Source organism: Gekko japonicus, unplaced genomic scaffold (genome assembly GCF_001447785.1).
Source record: "Gekko japonicus isolate JY-2015 unplaced genomic scaffold, Gekko_japonicus_V1.1 scaffold183, whole genome shotgun sequence".
In the NCBI taxonomy this organism is placed as follows: domain Eukaryota; kingdom Metazoa; phylum Chordata; class Lepidosauria; order Squamata; family Gekkonidae; genus Gekko; species Gekko japonicus.
In genome coordinates, this window is record NW_015175361.1 from 515,411 (window position 1) to 534,910 (window position 19,500).

Below are 19,500 nucleotides of genomic sequence, written 5' to 3' on the forward strand. Positions count from 1 at the left end.
AGGTGTGGAATGGGTTAAGGTCCAATCAGCTTCCATATGCAAATAGTCTTGGAACGCTGGGCGGGACTGCACAAAGCAGCCAGTCAACACAGCCAGTGTATTCTGAGCGGCAGTTTTTCCGGCCTAACACTAAGGAGGTGAAATTTAGAATGTTCATATAGAATGTTCAAACTCAATTATATATAAGGAGAGATTTGGGGTGGGGAATGGTATAGCCCAATCTCAGAAGCTAAACTGGATCGGTAGTTGGATGGGAGACAAGCAAGAAAGACTTTATAGAGGAAGGCAATGGCAAACCATCTCTGCTTAAATTACTTGTCTTGAAAACCCTGTGAGCGTCACCATAGGTTGGCTGTGACATGATCTTCTAAGAAATTTTAATTTGGCCTTTTATGGACTTCAGTTCTTTTTTTAATAGTAAAGGTAAAGGTTTCCCTTCCTTGAAAGCCAGTCAAATACGACTCTAGGGCGTAGTGCTCATCTCTGTTTCCAAGCCGAAGAGCCAGCGCTGTCCGAAGACGTTTCTGTGGTCATGTGGCCGGCATGACTAGACGTCGAGGCGCACAGAACACTTTTGACTAGCAGTAGATAAATAAGTATGAAGTCATTCACTGTTCTTTTCCTGCTCTGTATAACTCTTATAACTTTCAGGAAGTGTTCACATTCATGAATGGGGACAAATCATGTGTTCTTTCTTGAAATATTTCATCAGACACAATGGTTTATTGTAAAGTGCTTCACTTAATGGTTAAAACTAAAAAGTAACAGGTTTTATACCTGGTATAAAACTGCTAGTGCTCAGCATCAATAACTGACAAATATTTATTTGGAAGCAGTCTATACAGTGGAACTTTTTCCCATGCTACTGCGTTTAGGATTTAGGTTTCAGCTACAATCCTAAATAGTTGTATTAAGAACTACATTGCACTTAAGTTTGTGGAACTTCCATGTAGATGCATTTATAACAGTTTCAAAAGTCTGGTATATGATTGTATGAGATTGTCAATTAGGGAATATTTCATTTTGCAGACTGAAAATTTGAGTTGAATAGCTAGAGTTAGCTATTAATGCATGTGTTTAGGATAACACTGTTTTAAGAATTTGTAAAATTTGTTTTAAACTTATTATTTCAGGAGTGGAAAATACGTTTACAAACCCATTATGAATCAGACGTGTTGTCCTCAATATACGATAAGGTAAGATCGTATTATGTTATACATCAAATGTCTACTCTGCCATGAATATTACTGGGTGTGAGGAGGCTGATTAACGCGGCTATATTTCAGCCTAATCAACATTGTGCAGCTGTTTGGGAAACTAGTGGAGATCATCCAGCAGTCTTAAAGGATGGGAACACTCTGCACAAACAATTCTTTAAGGTGCTCTATGAACAAAAATTTTATTCAGAAATATATATTCCACTGAAGTAAGTGCATCTTAATTCCATGTAACGTGTATTAAGTTACTAAGCTGTGCATTTAATGGAAATGATTTGATTCATTCATTTATTTATTATTTATTTATTTAAATTTATAACCCGCCCTCCCCGCGAATGGGCTCAGGGTGGCGTACAGATGGGGCCAATGCCCAATACACAAAACATTAAAACTGCATTTAAAAACATTAAATACAACTTAAGTGCTCGCCATAATATCTAACAAGGGAACAGATGATGTCATCAGGATAGTATCCTTAGTGGCCACAGCTCCATGCAGTACCACCATTTTAGCGCTCACGGCGCGTTTGTAATAAAGGGCTAGGACAGATAGTAATAGTCGTAGACAGATGGTAACAGTCGTGGCAGCTCCTACTCAAACGCCTGATTCATTTTGTATTTCCTTTAAAATTAGTGGATTTGGTTTTGTGGCCGCATAACTGGAAGGTGCTAATGGTGGCAGAACATCCCCTTCCCACAGCAGTTATCTGAGACCCTGGAAGAGGCATTGTAGGGTGACACATGTCAACAAACATTGTTAGGCATAGGGACTGCAGTGAGGAAAGAGAATTGAATTAGAAACTGTGGGTAAAAGAGCAAGGTTAAAGTGAGTGGGAGGAGGCAGATGACCCTGAATTTAAAAGTAGTCCCCCTAAAAAAGTGGCAGTATAAACAACATTTTGATTACATAATAATCAATATGCAGTAAGTAATATGCACTACTGAAGAAAAGAATTACTTTTTATTTATACCTGTTTGCATTGTAACTGTTCACAAGTGGTATTGGCTCACACTGTTTCAAATTTTAAAAGACTTGCTTTTTTACAATGATGCCACCCTCTTCCTCAAAGTAGAACTATTAGACTTAGTTAAATTGATCACCTGGCCGTGCTGTCCTAAACCAAATTATACTCTTCTAAATTTGTTGAAATCAATGAGCTTAGAAGAAGGTAGCTCTCCTTAGGAATGCAGTGTTAAAACCTGCCTTCCATATCTCCAATCCAGCAGGACATGTAAAATTAACTACTTGTTTCTTATCTTTCCATATCTAAAATGTCCACAAACTCATAACACCTACAGCCAGGGGTCATTTCGTAGAAAAAGAGCTAGGGGGGACTCATTAGCATAACTCATTAGCATATGCCACACCCCCTGACATCACCGGAAGTGTGTCCTCTCCACAGCCGGCGGCGACCTCCAGTGGGCACCAGCAGGGAGCTCCAGGCCCCGCCCTCCCGCACCTCACCCGGGGGGATGGCGTCCCCCCGCGTCCCCCCCCCAAATGACCCCTGCCTACAGCTAAGGTTGTGCTAAACTGCTTTAAAACCCATGGGCTTTTTGAGTTTTTTCTCTCCTGGGGGAAAAAGGCTGAACTACTAGGCAAATATAACCTGAAGCACAGGGGAAGAAGCAAAAGCTTGTGTGAAGAAGTATTCTGAGCTAGAAACACGGAGCAAATCCACCTCAAGTGTCCCTGCTGCTTCTTACCCTATGCCAGGCAAGGAGCTGCAGTTTCTGCAGCTAGCCACCAAATCCACCTGACTCCTTTCTCCCTTTGCAATGCAAAGCAGCTTGAAAAGGCAGTATTGTTTTTGCTGTGACTTCTCACTGCTACTTTGAACATGGAGCTTGCAGTAAGCCCAGTGTCAACTTTGCTGCCACATACACCCAGACAACAGACTCACTGGACGTAACAACATCAACTACACCATTTTGGGCTCATTCACTTACTCATCTTCTAACATTGTATATGCCATTAAATGCCAACAATGCCCTTCAGTTTTCTACAAATGGGAATATAGGTCAAACCCTATGCCAAAGGATAAATGGACACAAACCTGGCATCAAGAATCACAAAATTGAGAAACCCAACCTGGGCACTCAGTGGGGGACCAAGTAGCTGCTTTACTGCAAAGGAATTTCAGAAACAGACTGGAAGGGGAGATTGCTGAATTACAAGTTATTACAACACTCAGGACAATGGAAACACCCCCCAGGGCTTAACAGAGATATCGGGTTCTTATCTCACTACACATGCTAAGTCACTCAGTTCTTGCTTATACCCAGAATTAAACTTTGTTGTTCTTAAAGGTGCCACTGGACTCAGACGTTGCTGGTGAATGAATTGGTGCACTTTCTTAAAGGTCTCCCTGTGTGAGTGGTGAATTGCTTCTCACATTCAAGTGGCTCTGTATACCTAAGTATACAACCTCCCCCCCTTTTAGAAAGCCAAAAAAGGTTTAAAATGTTGTCTTCTTTTTGAGTAAATATGGTAATACGGTGCAAAGCCAGTTTCATACTTCATGTACCCTATTAATTGGGAGACACCTAACTATATTTATGTTTGTTAGATGCCGGGTTTTGAATTTCCAGCCTTCCAAATCACATAAGAAGGTTCTAAAGAAGATGCTGAGATTCATAACACAAGGAGAAACTTCTAAAATAAATAGTGAAGGTAAAAAAGTGTCCTTCGAAAATGAGTGAGTTTTATGCTTTGCAGTGTGTGTTTTCCAAGGAGAGTAGGTAGTGTGTAAGTTATAGTGGGTAATAGCTGTCTTTGTTAACTGATGAATGCTGAATTCAGGTTGATAGTACAGTCTCCTGGTAAGAGTAAATTATGAAGTCATGCTGTCTGTAGGTTTCTTTTCTCATACATGTGGCACTGATTTACCTTGTATGGAGCAAGAATGTTCTTGTGTCTATTGTATAATTCACTATCTATGAGCAGAAGTGTGTAGAAAATAGTGTGTGGGGCACTGAACATTATCTCAGGCCATCTAGAGCCTATTGGTTGCTGAAATTCTTGTAAAGAACTGGCTGGATCTTGGTATGATCTAGAAAGGCATTTTTATGAACGTAAGCAGTGAAGCATATTTAAAATCATTTAGCACATAATAGCAATGTCTTGATTAAGAGTTCCTGAGTATGCAGAAAAAAGGGAACAGTGCAGAATGTGCACACTTGCTTTGTAAATTTAACACTTGTCATTGAACATTAGGTAATCTTGTTTTTAAAAAGTAAAATAGACAATGGCATATTCAGTTAATCAGTCTCTATTTGTTACAGTCATGGATCAATTAAGAATCTATATGATATTGACTCCCTCATGGATCACTGCCTTGACGGGGAGAGGGGGCTTGCATGGTTCAATGAGGCTGTGGGCTATGCCGTGGAGGGCCACCCAAGACGGACAGGCCACAGCAGAGAACTCAGACCAAGCGTGATCCACTGGAGAAGGAAATGGCAACCCAATCCAGTACCTTTGCCAAGAAAACCCCATGGACAGTAACAAAAGGCTAAAAGATATGACGCTGGAAGATGAGCCCCTCAGGTCGGAAGGTGTCCAATATGCTACTGGGGAAGATCAGAGGGCAAGTACAAGTAACCCCAGAAAGTGAAGTGGCTGGGCCAAAGATGAAAGTACGCTTCAGCTGTGGATGTGTCTGATGGTGAAAGGAAAGTCTGATGCTGCAAAGAACAATACTGTATAGGAACCTGGAATGTAAGATCTATGAATCAAGGTAAGCTTGACGTGGTAAAAAATGAGATGGCAAGACTGAACATCAATATCTTGGGAATCAGTGAACTAAAGTGGACGGGAATGGACGAATTTAACTCAGAAGACCATTACATCTACTACTGTGGCCAAGAAACCTGTAGAAAAAATGGTGTGGCCTTTATAGTCAACAAGAGAGTGCAAAAGTCAGTACTGGGATACAATCTCAAAAATGACAGAATGATTTCTGTCCGATTCCAAGGCAAACCATTCAACATCACAGTAATCCAAGTCTATGCCCCAACCACTGATGCAGAAGAGGCTGAAGTAGACCGGTTCTATGAAGACCTACAACACCTCATAGAACTAACACCAAAAAATGATGTCCTCATCATCATAGGGGACTGGAATGCTAAAGTAGGAAGTCAAAAGGTAACCGGAATAACAGACAAGTTTGGCCTTGGAAAGCAAAATGAAGCAGGGCAAAGGTTAACAGAGTTTTGTCAAGAGAACACACTGGTCATAGCGAACACCCTTTTCCAACAACCTAAGAGACGACTCTACACATGGACATCACCAGATGGGCAACACCGAAATCAGATTGACTATATAATTTGCAGTCAAAGATGGAGAAGCTCTATCCAGTCAGTAAAAACAAGACCTGGAGCTGACTGTGGTTCAGATCATGAGCTACTCATTGCAAAATTCAGACTTAAACTGAAGAAAATCGGGAAAACCATGAGGCCATTCAGGTTTGACCTAGATCACATCCCTGATGAATATACAGTAGAGGTGAAGAATAGATTCAAGGGTCTGGATTTGATAGATAGAGTGCCTGAAGAACTATGGACGGAGGTTCGTGACATTGTACAGGAGGCAGCAATCACCACCATACCAAAGAAAAAGAAATGCAAGAAAGCAAAATGGCTTTCTGATGAGGCTTTACAAATAGCAGAGGAAAGAAGGAAAGCGAAAGGCAAAGGCGAAAAGGAAAGATTTACCCAACTGAACGCAGATTTCCAGAGAACAGCAAGGAGAGATAAGGAGGCCTTCCTGAATGAACAGTGCAAAGTAATAGAAGAAAACAATAGAATGGGAAGGACTAGAGATCTCTTCAAGAAAATTGGAGAAATCAAGGGAGCGTTCCATGCAAAGCTGGCCATGATAAAGGACAAAAACGGTAGGGACCTAACAGAAGCAGAAGAGATTAGGAAAAGATGGCAAGAATACACAGAAGAACTATACAAGAAAGACCTCGATGTCCTTGACAACCACGACGGTATAATCACTGACCTCGAGCCAGACATCCTGGAATGTGAAGTTAAATGGGCCTTAGAAAGCATTACTAACAACAAAGCTAGTGGAGGTGATGGTATCCCAGCTGAGCTATTCAAAGTCTTAGAAGAGGATGCTGTTAAAGTTCTGCACTCCATTTGCCAGCAAATTTGGAAAACGCAACAGTGGCCACAGGATTGGAAAAGATCAGTATACATTCCAATCCCAAAGAAGGGCAATGCCAAGGAATGTTCAAACTATCGCACAATTGCACTCATATCACACGCTAGCAAGGTCATGCTCAAGATCCTACAAGCTAGGCTTCAACAGTACGTGGATAGAGAACTACCAGAAGTACAAGCTGGGTTTCGAAGAGGTAGAGGAACGAGAGATCATATTGCCAACATTCGCTGGATTATGGAGAAAGCAAGAGAGTACCAGAAAAATATCTACTTCTGCTTCATTGACTATGCTAAAGCTTTTGACTGTGTGGATCACAACAAACTATGGCAGGTCCTTAAAGAGATGGGAGTACCAGACCACCTCACATGTCTCTTGAGAAACCTGTATAAGGGCCAAGAAGCGACAGTTAGAACCGGATATGGAACAACTGATTGGTTTAGCATAGGAAAAGGAGTACGACAAGGATGTATATTGTCGCCTTGCTTATTTAATATATATGCAGAGTACATCATGCGAAATGCTGGCCTGGATGAATCACAAGTGGGAATTAAGATTGCTGGGGAAAAGATCAACAACCTCAGATATGCAGATGATACCACTCTAATGGCAGAAAGTGAAGAGGATCTTCACTTTCTTGCTGAGGGTGAAAGAGAAGAGCGCAAAATTTGCCTTGAATCTCAACATAAAAAAAACTAAGATCATGGCATCCAGCCCCATCACTCCTTGGCAAATAGAAGGGGAAGTCGTGGAAGTAGTGACTAACTGCATGTTCCTGGGATCCCAGATCACCGCAGACTGTGACTGCACATGAAATTAAAAGGCGCCTGCTCCTTCGGAGGAAAGCGATGGCGAACCTAAACAGCATGATAAAAAGTAGAGACATCACCCTGCCAACAAAAGTCCGCATGGTCAAAGCAATGGTATTCCCAGTAGTAATGTATGGCTGCGAGAGTTGGACTATAAGGAAGGCCGAGTGCTGAAGAATAGATTCTTTTGAATTATGGTGCTGGAGAAGACTCTTGAGAATCCCTTGGACTGCAAGGAGATCAAATCAGTCAATCCTAAAAGAAATCAACCCTGACTGTTCTCTGGAAGGCCAGATACTGAAGCTGAAGCTCAAATACTTTGGCCACCAAATGAGAAAGGAGCACTCATTGGAGAAGACCCTGATACTGGGAAAGGTTGAAGGAAAAAGAAGGGGACGACAAAGGATAAGATGGTTAGACAGTGTTATCGATGCAACGAACTTGAAATTAAGCAAACTCTGGAGCACGACAGAAGACAGGAGGGCCTGGCGTGATGTGGTTCATGGGGTCGCGAAGAGTTGGACTTGACTGTGCGACTGAACAACAACAATGATATTGATCTAGTGGACAATTATCTCTGTACTCATGTGGGTTAGAACACAGCGTACAATCCAAACGACAACTTTGTCTGATGTGGACCTTTAAATTGGTCATACTTAAATCCCCCCCCCCCCATTTAAAGTCCATATGCTGATTTGATGTTAACCTGGTGATGTTGTTTGTTGTGTCATATGGGCACATTCAACAGTTTTGTTGTACTTAGAATGCCTGGAATTTATATATGTCTGTGCAATGTTAAACTCTTTGGATTGACAATGTATCTGGCTGTGCAAGATACCTGTGAAAGATAGTGATGGCAACTGAATTCAGCACGTGAGGTTCTCAAGCAGTATGTCCCCCCCCCCCATTTTAAGCCCCATAACCTGCCACTTATTAATATTCAGAGATGACTTTTTAACATTTTAATTCAGACAGACTTCAAGATCTAGAAATCTGGCTTGGATGAATCCATTAATTTTAGCTAATACAGAGAGTTGCTTAGATCCAGCAAATGTTTTGCATACATGGAAAAGCTGCTCTAGATACTTGAAACAGTGACCAAATTTGTGTACCTTGCAGCTAGGAGCTGAACAATGTACAAGCAGACAGGCCCATGACTGTTGAGACTCCCCCCCCCTCGGTTATAATTTGGTTGTTATTATGCCAGTAAAGGTTGCTTGTTTGTTTGCTCCAGATACACAAATGCACCCTGGATCTTTCTGGGTGACACGAGGAACAGAATGTACAAACCAGTGTAGAGGTTTCCTTTGCACACACAAACCAATGTTGCTATCCATTCTAATTGTCAACCGCAAATGGACGTCCACCCCTAGATATGCGTGTTCTTCCCTTATTGTGTATACAAATTGTGATGATGATTAGGCAGGTTGCAAAATTCATCAGACAGTAAGGACCTCTGATAAATAATGCGCTAGGACTAGAGTTACAGAACTGGAGCAATGCAATGATAGCATATATACTATCAGAAATAGTTAATTGCTTTTTGAGTCAAGTTAACAATCGCATTCAAAGACAAGAGTGATAAATCTAGTATTCAAAGAGCTCCTGGGTTTTTTGTTCCATAGCAATAGTTGTAGAGAGATTTCATTTCATATTAAATAATAATCACATTGCATCATGGTGTGGCAGTTGTTCTTTCTACTGTGTTAACAGATCATTCTTATTACTCTTTACAGCAGAACCCATGGATTCCCACACAGAAGATGCTGCATGCAATTTTTTGGTAAAAAGTCAGCCAGACACCAGCCAGTCTGAATTAGAACCCCTCAGTACTTACACAGAAAAGGTGGAGAGTGAAGAGGAAGAAATAAAAGGACAAATAATTGGAAAGACAGACTCTGGACATACTGAATCCTGTAATGAGAAAGATAATGTCAATTTGAGCAAGCCATTGGATCCAGCTAAAGTTGGTCATACACCTCCCAAGCCAGGTAGTTGATAACAGTGGTTCAGAACAGGGACTGTAGCATGGGACATCTTAAGTTATGTGCATGTGAAATCACAGTCACATGACAGGCGAAGGAGTCAGTCATGGCCTTGCTTGTGGAGAGAGCTCGATGCTGCAAGCATGAATGGAGCACTGGAGGATTGATTGTTGGGGATGGCCAGACTCTGCTGGGTGGGGTGGGGGGAGTGAAGTCCTGAGCTTTACCAGAAAGGCATCAGCTCTGTAACTGAGTGACCTCACCTCATTGGCCTGCGATTTGCCTCAGCATATGTGCACGAAGAGGTATCCTTGCTTTCTGTTTGAGCACCTTCAGTAGACCTTATTGACAGGAACCTGTTCCACTGACTTTGAACTGTAAACTGCAATCACCCTAATATTTTGCATCAATTTTAGCACAGTTTGTGCTAAGAGAAGCTGGGGTCCCATAAGTAGCTATGGCAGAGGAAAACAATTTGTACATCACCAGCAGCCTCCAGATCTCCCTTCACAGTTCTATAAGATTGCAGTGCTTGAATAGATTAATTTTTCCTTTCCTCTTGTAATACAGAGCTTGATCAAGGAATCCCGATCTAGCAGTAACCCTTATGACAAACAAATGCAAGCACATAGTTTTACCTGAGTTAGTTTTCCACTCCCAAGCCAGGATTCTAGTTCTGGTCAAAAGCTGTATCCAAAAAAAAGCCCCCCGAAGCAACAGCAGCAAAAAGGCAGGAAGCGTAAGGGATGATTCTTAACTGTGAAATTTATTTCAGTCACAGTTTGGGTGTTGGGATGTTATTTCTGATTCTGTAATGCTAGCTCTGCAATTTTACGTAGCAAGTCCGCTGTGGTTTCAATAACCTTGTAAAAATTTAGGTGCAAAGATCAAGCACCTTGGTCTCTGAATGGCTTTGTCATCCGCCCGTCCCCCTGTCTATAGTCTGTTTTAAGCCTGGTAACATTGCTCTCTAGTGTAATTTAGCTATTATGATTCTAATTACGGAATCCAGTCCCTGGCCAACTTCATAGGATTATATATCTATTTTTACTCTTTGACAGTCGGAGTTAGCTTCATGTGTGAATGAGGAGATACTTATGCTGCTTAAAATTCTAAGGGAAAAACCCAAGTGCTGAGGTGCCTTTTCAGTAGCCAGATGTAGAAAGAATATAGTCAGTTAAGCTTTTGCTTGCAATATTTTTGCCGCCTTGTTAATTTCCCACTGAATGCATGTATGTTGTCATGCTAGGCAAAGGAGCAGACCTGAGCAAACCACCCTGTCGTAAGGCCAAGGATATACGGAAGGAACTGAAATTGCAGAAACTCCTTCAGAGCCAGACAGGGAACCATGCACTTCAAGAAGAAGCTCAGATCGCTCATAAGTCTAAGCCTAAAGCAAACCAGACAAAATCAGTTGAAGACTTCGTTTTTATCACCTTGCCTCCTGAAGCTGTGCACAAGTTAGAGGTATGGATACAAGTCATATAAATAAGTGGAGAGTTCTGGTTATTTTAGCAGTCTTAACTTTCAAGGCAAAGTGGTTAGTCTAATGTTACAGACAGGGGAAATGGTAGAGGGTGGTCACATTTAAAAAGGCTTTGCTATCAATTACTGGCTTTTAAAAGTGTTACTTTGCTTTCAAGTTCTTTTCCTAAGCTTTTATTAAGGTGTTCTGTGCAGGGACACAAGAGGGTGCTGTAGTTCCATCTGAATAGGTAACCCAACACATTGGCTTTACCTAGAAAAGGATAACCCTTGTGCAATACTATAGCCAAGTACTCAGCCACTAATTCTGTCAGCCTTCAGGAGGTTATTAAATATAGACATTTTGTGTTCTCTTTTGAAATGAAATGTATAGATATCTAGAGTTTTAGTGACAAAAGATGAACAAATTATTCTTAATTGATTAAAAGATAACTAATACTACTACATATCTGTACTTGTTCACATATGAACATGTTCAGTAGTGCTAAATGTTCTGGGGTGCAGTTTTTAAAGTCTGTATTTACTAAATTTTTTGCTACTAGATGACAGGCCAGAATTTAAAAATTTCTTATGTCTGTGTAATCTGAGAATTATTTACAATTCTCTTATGCCTGAGAATTATTTACAATGGAACTAATACAGATGCATAATAGTGCTATACTCTTGGGTGCTGCTGTGTGCACCAGACTGTTCTATAGAGAACAGTTTTGCCTTTTAGAATATTGATCGGCACTAGGTTGATCCTATGTATCTGTAGGGAATGAAAGAAATTCCATTCTGGATTTGTAGCTCTCTAGGGTACAACTGGGCGAGCAGGAAATGCTGCTCATTCCTTCCTTCATGGACTGAAATTTTTGGCAAAGGAAGGGGAAGCTATGGACACATGGCTGAGCTCCTCTTAAGAGGAGAGCCTCAAAAAGCCTTACTGCGGCTAAGGTTTGTAACTCTAGTGTTAAGGACCCTTTGTGGGTGAGAGTCACTTAAGGGAACTAACTCACCTTTCCAGTTGCTTCAGATCTTTAGGTGTTCAAAGAACTGGCTTCTTTGACTTCTGGAGCATGTGGCTTTTCCTGTTATCTTGGCTTATAACTCTGTACCTTATGAATGTTGACTGTTCTTTGGTTCCATTCCCCAAGTTGGTAATGTTTCTCCCAGTAAGTTTTCCCCTGCCATGTTCCTGTTTGAAACCTCTCTCTTGCCACATGTCATCTCCTGTCTCTGACCCTTTTCTTGCTTCTGCTTTAGCTTGTCTCTCTCCGACGCAGACGTTTGACTTACACTCAACATGACTTTTCATGCTGTTGATTTCCAGCTGCTATCTTCATGTGGCTGTGCTTGGCCATACAGTGTGCTTGCTTGGTCTCTTGCGAGGCATGTTCCGTAGTCAGAGCCGGATTCAAAATATCTATGTTTTTCTCTTGTACTTACTAAGACGCTGATCCAAAGTTAATTAAACCTAAGCCTTAGCAATAAGAGTCAATCCCTTAAACATGCATTGGCTGCAGAATTAGGTGATCTCACTTTAAAATAAAAAGCTTTCAGCTTATTAATTTAAAATATATCTACCCCACTTTTCCCATCAAAGTCCAAGGTAGCTTGTTTTGCACTAACAGTGCACTACCACTAGCTGCAAAATCACTGATTTTTTTTTGCAGTTTGGATATGGCTGTCTTATGAGAAACTGAATTTGCATTAGTCTAATTTTTGTATCCACGTGTAGAAACTGCATGATTTATTGTAAACGAGCTTATATTGCTGGGTTTTGTTTTTGTTTTTTTAAAGTATTATAAATCAATGATTATCAAACAAATGTAATAGTTACTTTACATCTAGATATTCCACTGCTGAAAGTACAGTGAGGTAGAAAATAAGTTTGCATCTGCTGATTACAGAATTTTTGTGTTAAAATGTACACAAGAGAATAATAGTTTAAAAGGTTACAAACTAGTGTCAATGTTTCTGTTGGGGGAAAAGTTTCTAGTTATTCCTGAAAATGTTTTAGTTCTTTTGTTGTTGTTGTTGCAATAATGAATATCTCTAATTCTTTGGAAGGTGAGGCTGGTGAGATCATCTCCACCAAGTTCCCAGTTCAAAGCCACATTTCAGGAGTCTTACCAGGTCTATAAACGTTATCAGATGGTTATTCACAAGGACCCACCTGATAAACCAACCGCCAGTCAGGTCAGACAGCATAAGCTTTATACAAACCCTCCATGTTGCTTGTGTTTATTCTGAAGCAATTGGGAATTACTTTAAAGCAATATTCCATAAACGCTTATAAAATGGTGTGAACAGAAGGGCCTGGGAATATGAGCAGGTTATACAGATCTCATTGGTGCCACAAATGATTAAAGAGATACAACAAAATTCACAATGACGTTAGTGATGTTCTGGAAAGAGGAATGGAGAAGTGTTTGAAATACACAATAAATTATCTAGATTTTTGAAATTGTGGTTCAGTTTCTACAGTGAACAGTTCCAGTAGGACTAAAATGTGTCAGGCAAATACTCACAAAGATGAGGGCTCCTTGCTGGTGGATGCTAGTCTCTTGAATTAAGTTCATGCTGGAGGTCCTATCCATAAAGTATGATGTACATCAGGAATGGATGGGGAGATTAAGCAAAGTAGTGGTGAGTGAGTGAAGGTGTTTTGTGTGAAAGTCTTTCCCTTCTCTTTCTCTCTTTACGTGGACTCAAGACTTTTGCTTTAATCTTGTGCTTCTGCATATGCAGTCCTTTATGTCCTCCTTTTCTAGTTAGCTTCTGTTCCAGTTGTTATCTTTGGTGACTTGTAGGATGCTGTTCAGCTCTCTGATGACACAAACAATAATTATCATCCCAAATCTGCTTGAGCTCCTCAAAATGCCAGACAGAGCTCAGCTTTACGTCCACTGCAGTCCTCCTTAACAAGACCCTTGTCCTTAATGCAGCTTGGTGCTACCTTCCAAAACACAGCATTTTTGCCTGCTGGCAGTTGCTTTTAACGTGACAGGCCTGGTTTCCCCATCTCTTGTTCCTCTCTCTTCACCTGACTACTTCCTGCCCATTTCCCTCACCCACAACTCAATTCTAAGCATTGTAACACCATTCTAAATCTATTGAAGTCAATGGGCTTGGAAGAGTGTATAATTTTAGGGTTACACTGACAGTATTCTGCCTGCAGTCATGGCAGAACACCAGCCTTCAGCATTGAAAAATGCATGGTTCTTTTTCAAAAAATAAAAGTGGCAAATAGTCACTTTAGAGAAGAGTGGTGGTTTTGGAATGTGTTAACATTTCTTAATAAGCATCAGTTGGATCAAAGCATTCCTAACAAGCTGTCTGTTGTAGGCATGGTGAATGTGATAGTTGGTGAAAAGGTAATTGTTGGTTTAAATTAAATTGTGTGGTAGGCAGAATGCTGTGCTAGAGTGACGGATTAGTAAAAATGTGTGGGGCAGTCATTTTCAAACTGTCATACTTTATGGGTAGTTCCTTTTGAAGTTGTGCATTCAACACTGTGCTCATTACAATCTTATTATAAACATCATATAGTGAAAGTCAGGGATGCACAAATGGCCCCTAGGGCCTAAAAAAATTGAAACCTGTCACTGGAACCTGGGTTGTTATACAGGCCAGAAAGCATGGTTGGTTCTCTTATTATGGTCCTAGAAAACCTTGCTGGCTTCTAAATTTTGTAGGAATATTTGTGCTCCAGTGAAGACCCCAATATTCACATTCACATGATGTGGCTCTACTGATGTAAGGATATTAGCCCTTTTTTCATGGCGCAGTCCTTCTGTGTTGTAGAAAAATCTAGTGCATGTTTACGGTGCACAGTAAGTTCACATGAGCAAGATCCGGTCTCTGGTCCTCAATGTTTCTCTTCATGAACTGACAGTGTACATTAGAATATACGCAGCACATTCCTATGGCTCCACCTTGAAGGACGAACATTGGAAGTAATGGGAAAGCTCAATTTAAAGGAAGCTTTTATTCCATTACCTTCTCATTGAGGAACCCTGAGGTTCTTCAGTGATTCACACTTCTTCATATTTTGCATAAAGTTACTAAATTGACCGAGTCCGTGGCTAAGCATGACGGCTTCAGCTACACTGAGATTAAAAATGATTCATATAGAGCAGAACCAGCCTAGCACTAAAAGCTTGCTATTGCTTCAAATTCTAATATACTTCTGCGGTTGTTGGGCTTTCTTGTGTGTCTCCTTGGCCAAGGCTTTGAAATGGATTTGAGGAGATAATACACTAGCCTTACCTTCAGGAGCATTCGAACATACTAGGATTCAAATAAATACTTGTGTTTTCATTGCTCTGAAGGTTAGGTTAGTACGAGTCTCTTTTGAAGACCCACAATTCAGATCATCTTTCACCCAGTCGGCCACTTTATTTGCCAAGTATCAGATGGCCATACACAAGGATACTCCTCCTGAATGTGACGAGGACCAGGTACAGTTCACTGCATATACTTTTTGTCCATGTTGTTGTTGGTATGAGTAATGATTTAGCTCTTCATTGTCATAGCAGAACAACTGGTTAATACGGCGCCATGGAGAAAAGAATGATTCATTGGATGGGTTTACATGCAAGATACCAGACAAAATTAAATTATTCAGTGGTTGTAGTTAGGGATGTGAAATCTGGGGAAAGGGGGGGGGTATGACGGACCCCTGTCACTCCCCCACTATCAGGCAGGTTTTCCTGCCAAAAGTTTTGTTCCCTGCTGTGACTGAGCAGCCTCAAGTTGCATGTTAATATCTGTGTCTTTGATAATCTATTTGTCCCACCCTGTTTCACAGAATATAATTTGACCTTTAGCTCAGCCCAGGAACTTTATGGGGAAAACAGGAGTCCTCTTGTTTTACCCTTTGAAATGGCACTTGAGATGGAATAACATTCAAACAGAAATCTTACGTTTATTTAACAGGCAGGGGATGAATAGGTGTAGTCAGGGGTTGGAAAAGCTGAGGTGAAACTTGTTGGCATTTCAAAGAATACTTCTTTTTAACAGGCAAAATAGTGATCTTAGGCTCATAACAGTGAGAGGCGTTTTACATAGTATTTCAGTTACAGCAGCAATGTTTCTTCAGAGAGTTTCCTATGACAGCGCAGTTTTCCTGGAGTGGGTCTCTTTCTTTGGGCACCTAACTCCTTTCTTGAGACTACACTTTATTTCTGTCTCCTGAGTTGTCTAAAACCATTTTCCCTTCACATCAGACCCGGAGTCCTCCTCAGAGCCAAATCCCCAGAGAAACCTGACAGGAATTAATCTTCTTCACAGGGTTATATCTTCTGTCAGCCCTTATAATGGTTAGCTTCATGTCTGAATGGATTTAATGTAACGTGTGGTAAGCTTTTAAACCTGAATCTGTAAAGTGGGTTTCAAATTGGTTTAAAGCTGGTATGGCTATAGTTAAACTCAATCCATATTACACCTCTCCTTATATATATAAGCCTCTTGGTGGTGGCACTCTCCAGAACATTCCACACGCTCCCAAATTGGTTGGCGCCCTGGTGTGTCACTCACAGGGCATCTGTCTCCACTGGTTGCGTTGCTGCCTCCCTTGGTGTGGTCCCACCCACAGAGGCGGCACCCGGCATCTCGGCCTCACTCTCCTTGGAGCGGGCGGACGGGTCAGATGCTCCAGCAGCCGGGTGCCTGAGCCTGATCGTGCCGCCAACGCAGTTGTCCTCGCCCGAGCGCAGGTAGCTGCCCGGGATGCATGCGATCTGATGACAGGTGGGCCGGGCGCTCCAGCGGAGGGAGTGAGGAGGCTCGGCCCGATCCTGCTGCTGCCACTTGCCCAAGCCCAGCTACAGGAGGCCTCCTGGGCTGCCACTGGGCGATGGACATGCCGGGCACTCCAGTGTGCAGGGTGGGCCCTCAGACTGAGGCCGATCCTGCTGCTGCCACCATGGTCATCCGAGCCCAACTACCAGCAACTGGAAGGGGGCCTGCGCGCCGCTGGGGCCAGAGGCTGCTGGAGGTGGCTCGGAGGCTGCCGGACGTGCCCGGGCGGGAAGCCGGTCACAGGGTGCTCCCTCACCCCTCAACTCCAGGGGCTTGCGAGGGGGGAGACGGCAGGGGACCGGGGGACCCTGCATTGCGCCTTTCTAGGGCTCGTTGTCTTCCTCAACAGTGGGCTTTGCTCTTAGTAATAATAATAAATGGCAAAATGGAAAGGATGGAGAACTTGAATGAACGACAGGAAGAAGGGGATTGAGGGCATGGAGCATATGAACAGGGTGGAGTGCTTGGAGCACATGAGCATGAGACTAGGGAGACTCCCAGTCTCTTAACCATGGTTAAGGAATCCAAAGCATTGGCATATGACTTGGTTCATCTGTGGTACTGTGACGTGGTTTGGCACTACAAGAATAATGTTCTGAAAAGGCTTTTCTCCTCTCCTTTCACACAACAAACTAATAAACTGCTACCTGATTTGGTGTTACATCCAAACCGTGGCTGTTACATGCAGACCAGAATTGCACCCCAACTATAGCTTTCATAACAAGTGCAAATCAAAGTTTGGAGATTCGCATGCAATGGAATAGCTTGCCATGCGTATGGAGAGAAGGGGGGGATTGTACAAGTTCTCAGACATCAAGATTTAGGTGAGAGCCTTAAATTAATCATGTTTCAAATATTTTCATCTAATTTATTTCATTTTTGCTTAAATGTATATTGGAACCATTGATCTTGGCTATTACAGCAGGCTACGATACCTTACATATTTTCTGGTAGCTGTTTCTAGAAAATATGGTACAAAAAACATTGTTAAAGTTTCACAGAAATTGCAGCCTCTCATTAGATTATGGCTATGTGCCACATCTCATTTAAATATTTTTAAACAAATATGTAAATTGAACACACATTATATATTTTTAATTTGTTATTTATATTGAGTTTGGGCTCATGGTGGAGTACACATAGTGAGCCAATACCATCAATGAATGTGACATTCAGTAAACAGTGCAATAGGATTAGGGTTGCAGAACCAACCAAAAGTCTAAAAACAGAACTGAAGCAAAGCTTAAGTATTAACAGGATCCATTAAATCATGCTAAATTCCATATCAGGATATGAGTTTCAGTGAGCTCTACAAAGTAGTATAGACCACAGTCCCTAATAATTTTTCCGAGTAGCTCTGTAAATCACTTAGTACAGTGCAACCCTGTTGCCTGCATAGAAAAGTTCCCTTGGATAATTTAGTTTTGCATAGTTTGTGGAAAGTCAGGAGAGTGGGAGCCTTCCTGACCTCCTCAGGCAGCTCATTCATGAGGTGGGGCCCACAGTGGAGAAGGCCACATGTACAGGCAGTTGTTGATTTTGCCCGTTTGCAGGTTGGCACCTGCAGAAGTCCCTGCTCTGATGAGCAAAGCTGTCATGCTGAAACATAGAGGGAGAGGTGATGTCATGCTGAAACAGAGGTGTGAGGGTCCAAGGCCATGTATGGCTTTGTATATGATAACATAACTTACATTGAACTCAGTAACTGATGAGCAACCAGTGAAGGGCCCGCAAGATGGCAGTAATATGCATGCTCCATCTAGCTCCCAGTGATAGCTGAGCTACAGCATTCTGCACCAGCTGGAGTTTCTGAATTGATTTTTAGGGAAGACTAATGTGCGGTGCATTGCAGTAGTTTACTCTCAGTGTTACTACAACATGGATCTTAGGTGGCCAGATCAGCCAGATCAAAGTAAGGGGCCACCTGTCAGGCTAGGCTGAGTTAGAAGAAAACCTTTTTTGCAACTGTGTTACCTTGCTTCTCCAGTAATAACGTTGGGTCCAGTATAACCCCAAGGCTCTTAACTGAGTCTGCAAGAGTCAGCTGAACTTCATCAAAAGTGGGGAGCACTGGGTCAGACTATCTGTCCATCAGTATTGTCTACTCAAACTGGCCGTGGCTCTCCAAGTCCAGGCTGTACCCTAGTTTATCTGAGTCAAGTCTTTATGTGTTCTGTTACTGCTATTGGTTGTATCCAACATTTTTTGTTTTCATATAGTATTGCAAGGGATATTCCTTGCAATCTGTTTCTTGGAAATTTCAGTGTGGTGTGATTGGAGAAACTGCTAAAGCAGTTTTCACGGGATTTTTAAAAATGGTTATCTGTGGAAGCAGTTTAAATCTTATGAACTCCCCACAATTGAAATCTGCTGTGTTATTTTCAGAATACAGGCATTTAATGTAATGCTTATTCTCTGTGGCAATGCAAGCAAGAAGTCCTATTCTGTGTAGGTTTACAGAATGGAATAATAAATTCAGAACAAACTAATGCACCGTAGTCAATCAATTTCTCACAGGAGCTTAGGTTTTACTTGGATTTTTGTAGTGGCTCATAAACTGAATCTCTTTTCCTTACTCTGGGCATAACGTGGAAGCCCCATAGCACTTTTAAAAGAACAACATTACCTATATATTCACGTTTCGTGACTGGTTGCTATATATTGAAAATGTAATAGCAAGTCTCTAGGTTCCTGCCCCCCAAAAGTTGATGGAAATATATTTCTGTTAAATAGGTGCAAGTTCATCTGCCTTTTCCTTAAATTTCAGGTCTTAAATATTTATCTGAATAATCACCTTAATATTGAGTGCCAACACAATTATGAAGTATTTATATTTTATCATTTATAGTTTCTGTTTAGAAAATAATTTATTTTCTTTAAAAAAGAAAATTGAAGTCAACAGATTGTTCCAGGAGCTGAATGCTTGATTTTGTTTGCCACTTTTCTGTATTCAGCATTCATGTTGTCATACAATTAATAATCAACAGGACGTAATACACATTTTTTTGTTTCTTTTGGAGAGAATGTTTATGTGAATGGAGAGAGAAT

General features: G+C 41.4%; 1 protein-coding gene across 4 annotated transcripts in view; it reads left to right on the forward strand.

Moving 5' to 3' along the window:
- Positions 1-19,500, forward strand: part of ATE1 (arginyltransferase 1) — a 102,037-nt gene that overhangs the window by 5,824 nt on the left and 76,713 nt on the right. For 2 of the 4 annotated variants that reach the window (XM_015425400.1, XM_015425398.1), the window contains exons 3-7: positions 1,134-1,196; positions 3,787-3,890; positions 8,932-9,186; positions 10,430-10,647; positions 12,718-12,846. In XM_015425400.1, the coding sequence (XP_015280886.1) occupies positions 1,134-1,196; positions 3,787-3,890; positions 8,932-9,186; positions 10,430-10,647; positions 12,718-12,846 (769 nt within the window). Of the gene's footprint in view, positions 1-1,133; positions 1,197-3,786; positions 3,891-8,931; positions 9,187-10,429; positions 10,648-12,717; positions 12,847-14,981; positions 15,111-19,500 lie in introns of all 4 variants that reach the window. The other 2 variants (XM_015425399.1, XM_015425397.1) reach the window with 1 other exon arrangement.